This window comes from Cariama cristata, unplaced genomic scaffold, assembly GCF_000690535.1.
Source record: "Cariama cristata isolate BGI_N322 unplaced genomic scaffold, ASM69053v1 scaffold25362, whole genome shotgun sequence".
NCBI lineage: Eukaryota > Metazoa > Chordata > Aves > Cariamiformes > Cariamidae > Cariama > Cariama cristata.
This window is the reverse complement of record NW_009604778.1, coordinates 1,025-5,805: the sequence shown is the minus strand read 5'-3', so window position 1 is coordinate 5,805 and position 4,781 is coordinate 1,025. Positions and strand designations below refer to the sequence as shown.

At 57.4% G+C, this 4,781-nt stretch overlaps 1 protein-coding gene across 1 annotated transcript in view; it reads left to right on the top strand.

Annotated features, from left to right (window-relative positions):
- The window catches only part of PRDM12 (PR domain containing 12), a gene marked incomplete at its 5' end in the record, with an annotated part of 5,933 nt that extends 2,016 nt beyond the window's left edge, over nucleotides 1-3,917 (top strand). Inside the window, 2 exons of the mRNA XM_009695745.1 lie at nucleotides 2,401-2,512; nucleotides 3,535-3,917. Coding sequence (XP_009694047.1) covers nucleotides 2,401-2,512; nucleotides 3,535-3,917 — 495 coding nt within the window. The remainder of the gene's footprint in view (nucleotides 1-2,400; nucleotides 2,513-3,534) is intronic.
- Between the last annotated feature and the right edge of the window lie 864 nt (nucleotides 3,918-4,781).

Sequence of the window (4,781 nt, the reverse complement as noted above, 5' to 3'; positions counted from 1 at the left end):
CTCCCGCTGCCGCTGGGTCGGCACCGGTCCCTCCGTGCCGGGAGGAGCAGAAGCGGCCGGGGTTTTCCATGTGAGAATGCAAGAAAAGGAAGCATGGAGCGTGTGAGGAGCTGGGTGACAACCGGGCACGGCAGGTTGAGGATCTGCATCTTTTGTGGGCTCCCCAGTCCTGCCTGTGCCTGTGCGATATGCGTGCATGCACGCACAGATGCAGTCCAAAACTCACGGCTTGTTCAAACTCATTGAGGTTTGTGCACCCAACAAGAAAAGGAAAAGCAAGAGAGGATTTTTCCTTTTCTGGTTCTCTACTTGTTAATCCCCTAGCGCGGAGTCACTGGCACACAAATTCAGCATCTTGCACCAGAGCGAGCTCCCACCTTGTTACCCATCGCTCCTGTCTTGTCACCTCCCTCACCACAAATCCTGGTCCGAGAGCACAGAATCAGCCCAGGACCAGCTGGCACAGCTCGGTGTCCGGCAGGATACATGAACACCGACCCGAACTTAGCCGTGCCCTCTCTCAGCAGCACATGTGTCCATGCATGGGCACTGCCACCCTCCATCCCCTACCAGCTGTGGGGGGCTGCACCACCTCCTGCCCCTCCTGGCACAGCCTCCTGCCCCGTGCCCGCTGCATCCCCTCCCCAGAGGACACCGGGAGCTGCCCAGCCCCTGTCGCTCTGCACCATCACTCCAGCGCAGTATCTCTTAGGATGTTTTTCTTAGGACGCCTTTCTCATCTACCCAGCACAAATTCAGATTTATTGCATGCCTTTTTCGCTATTTGCCTTTAATATTTTCATGTGTTTTTTTTCCTACTTGCTTGTTTGTTTTTCCCATCCTCTTCCTCAGCATTTCCAAGTTGCCGCTGCTGGAAAATAAAGCGAGGGCAGCGAGTTTTGGGCTTTCATCTGAAGGCCGTGAGATTCCTGGGGGGCAATTTAAATTGCTTTGGGGTGTATGCACATGAGTGCTCACCTGCTGCTGGCATAGGTGCACCAGCTGCAGCAGAATAGAACATGCATGCAGATGCATATGCACGCATGCAATGTGTTTTATCCTTTTCGCAATATTTTATTCTACTTGCTTGTATTAAAAATAATTCATTTGCTGTTAAGAGAAAATGATGCCACAAAACAGCACCGATTTGGGACGCAAAATGATATCGGCTTCCCTTGCCTCCTAAATTCCTACTCTGCAGCCCCAGTGAGGTCTTTATGCAGATGGATGCTTAAACATATAAAGCCAAATTCCCACTGCTTTCGGGTGCTTAAAATTAAGCACATTTTCAGTGCTCGGCTGATCTAACCTATGTTCTCTGTTTCATGCAGATGATGCTTTTCTTGGACTACTCTGTGTATGGAAAGCCGTCCTCTGAAATGCAGGATTTTCCCATTTCTAAATTATGTTCTTAACACTAGGGACCTGCAAGGGGAAAATATGTGTGTCTTTTATAAAGTGATGTTGTTATTAGTGTTGCCTGAACCAGTGTGAGAGCACCCGTCTTCCCAGCCACGGCTGCTTCACACGGGGAGGCTTTAACGACATTTCCCGACTGCTCACTCCGGCTGCCCCGGCAGTGCAGGGACATAACGGGAACAACAGGGGAAGGAGAAATGTTTTCGCTTCAGGGAAACAGGAGCGTGGGTGGTGCAAAAGCCCTTCCCTGGCCCTATACATCTCCTTGGGCTGTTGCAGGCACCGTGGCTTTCGTGTGGGATGTAGGCAGCATCTCGCACTCGAGCCACGCTCTCCTATAGCAGCCCCTGAGCTCTCCTACGATCCTCGGGCTGATGAGCCCTTCGTGGCACATCTGCGTTTCTGCCTTCTAAAATAAACCTCAGTGGGGTCGGGTGGGAGATGCTGCCTGTGCCCTAAAGCAGGAGGGTGCCGATGGCTTCATCCAGAGCCGAAATGCTCTGCAGAAGCACTGAGCCAGGGCTCCGTGTTTCCCTGCTTTGGTCTCTGTCACTTGTGCATTGCTGCAGTTCATGGGCCCACAAACGGCTTATTTCTCCATGTCTTCATCTGCCACCATGTCTTCGTCTCCTCGAGCTGCAGGGACCTCCGAGTCCTTCACTCCAGAGACCCCAGCTCCATCTGTGTGCTCTGTAGCTGCTTATTTGCCTGCCACGTTGTTTGTGGCCCAGCCTGGGGGAGACAGCAGTGCAGGTTGGTGCCGGTGGTAGATGGTGCTGAGCCATCACCTCCAGTGCTGCAGTCTTGGCCGTGCCGTGCCTGCCCAGGGGGTGCTGGGGACCGCAGGCAGGTCCCAGATGGCAGCAGGGTCTCACAGGAGGTGGGATATGGCCAGGGCGGGTCCGAAGCAACCAGCTGAGGATGCACAGTGAGCTGTTTGCCGTCCCTTCCTGACATTCTTGTCTGTATCTCTATTTCTAGATGATTCCACCGGACCAAGAGCTGCTGGTCTGGTACGGGAACTCCCACAACACCTTCCTGGGCATCCCGGGTGTGCCGGGGCTGGAAGAGGAGCAGAAGAAGAACAAACATGGTAGGTTACATCGAACACAGCCATGGGTGCAGCATCCTTGCCTGTTCTTCGTTCACCCTGTCCCCAGCTCTGAGGCCATGTGGTGGGCATGGGGCAGGGACATCCCAGGGGATACGTGAGATCCCCCAGCTCTCTGTAGACAGACACAGGGATTAAGAGACAGATCCATACAGCTTGCGCAGGTCTCTAGTAACTCAGGGGTCGCCTCCGTGCAGGTTTGCCCATGGCTATTGCTGGCGCGGTGGCCAGCAGCCATTGCCCGACCCAGCCGGGCAGGGAGGAGCAGAGCAGGCGTGTGAGCAGGAGGAAGGCAGCCCCCACGCACTGCGAAATGCCGAGTGGATGCAGCTGCCTACGTCCCCATTCTGCGTTTAACAGAGCTTTCCCCAAGTCACCATCGCAGGAGACTTTCTCCCCATGCTTTTGCTCTCTGCTTGTCTCGGTGGTTCCCTGAGGCACTCCTCCATGGGCAGTCAACAGAGCTCTCAGGCACTTTTGGGGGATGCTGAGTTCAGAGCCAGACCCCATCTGTGCGCCCCAGCCCCACTCTCTGATCCAAGAGAGCCGGGTCGGAGCCCAGCAGAGCAGGGGGAGAAGCTGGGACCAACACAGGGACAGCGTGTTGCTGCTCAATAGACCGGGCTGGAGGCCAGAGCAGCGTGGTTGTGGGCTGGGGGTTCCCGCGCTCGCCCTCTCCAGCTCTGCTTGCAGCCCAAGAAGGGGAAAAGTGCTTTTTGTGCCCATCTGTAGGGGAGACGGGTTGGCTTGAGTGTTCCCCCTCACCTTAATTTGCGCGAGCCTGTTCCCAGCTCTAGCCCCATCCCGAAGCCCTGAGTGCCTGCCTGTGACCCCGCTATGCCCGGCATGGGGGTCTCCAGGAGCAGGCGTCCTCAGCGGGCAGGGAGCCAGCGAGGGGGCATGGGGTGGTTATTTGGGGCAGTCAGCAGCACCTTGGGGGGTTCGGGGAGGGGCTGAGCTGTTCTGTTGTAGGGCAAGGTCTGACTGTCCCCTGTTGTCCCCAGAGGACTTCCACGCGATGGAGACGGGGGCCAGCACGACAGGACGCATGCGTTGCGTTATCTGCCACCGGGGCTTCAACTCCCGCAGCAACCTGCGCTCCCACATGCGCATCCACACCCTGGACAAGCCCTTCGTGTGCCGCTTCTGCAACCGCCGCTTCAGCCAGTCCTCCACCCTCCGCAACCACGTCCGCTTGCACACCGGCGAGCGTCCCTACAAGTGCCAGGTTTGCCAAAGTGCCTACTCCCAACTCGCCGGGCTGCGGGCACACCAGAAGAGTGCTCGCCATCGGCCCCCCAACGCCTCCCTGCAGGCTCACTCGCCAGCCCTGCCCGTGCCCCATCCTGCCTCCCTGGCCCATCACATCCCCACCATGGTGCTGTGAAGCCCCGGCGCGGCAGCAGGTTTTTGGACAGCAAAGACTGGTGCTGAGAGATGCAATGAACTGGGAGGTTTTGGCCCTTGGCAGAGCCGGAGGGCAGAGGCAAGGCTGCTTTGTGTGTTGAAGGGGGGGTGCTGGTTTATTTTTTGAAGCATCACTGTTTGCATGGGGTTTGGCAGGCTGTTCAGTGAGCGAGGGGACCCCCCAGCTTTGCAAGCTGCTGGTGCAGCTGCACCGCATGGGATCCTCCCCAGGGAGATGCGGTGTAGGGTGGGCTGCTGGTCCTTGGGGTTGGCAGGGGGAAAGGGGAGAAGGGACACAGTGGGACGTCCTGCGTGGATTTGCCAGTACACTGGGGGAGGGCTGGGGCAGCCTAAAAGCTGAGCCTGGATGAGTCATGCCTGGGTTTTACAGATAATTTGATGGAAAGAAAAATTGCTCTTATCCCTCCTTCTCAGTCCAGCAGAGACACGTGCCCCGCTGAAAGGCTGTTACAGCCCTATTACGGCTGCCCCATTCATGCTGGCTTACCCCAGGTGCAGCTTTGGCCCTGATGGCTCTTTCCAAGGGACACATTTCCCTCGTCAGGAGCCCCGATTTAGCAAATGGTTGCATTTCCCCCCACCCAAGCCCCCTTGCGTGCCCTCCTCCAGCCCGAGCTGTGCACTGGGGTCTGCCAGACACCTCCGAGCGATGCCGTGGGCAGAGGGGACAGGCCACGGGGACACCCCCAGCACGACGTGCCAGCTGGAAATGCTCATTCACAGGCAGGTTTTGTGGGGGACCCTGTGCTCCGCCGGGCTGTGCCTGCTCCAGCCCCAGGAGCATCGCTCCCCATCACTCCCCATGGCTCCCCATCACTACCCG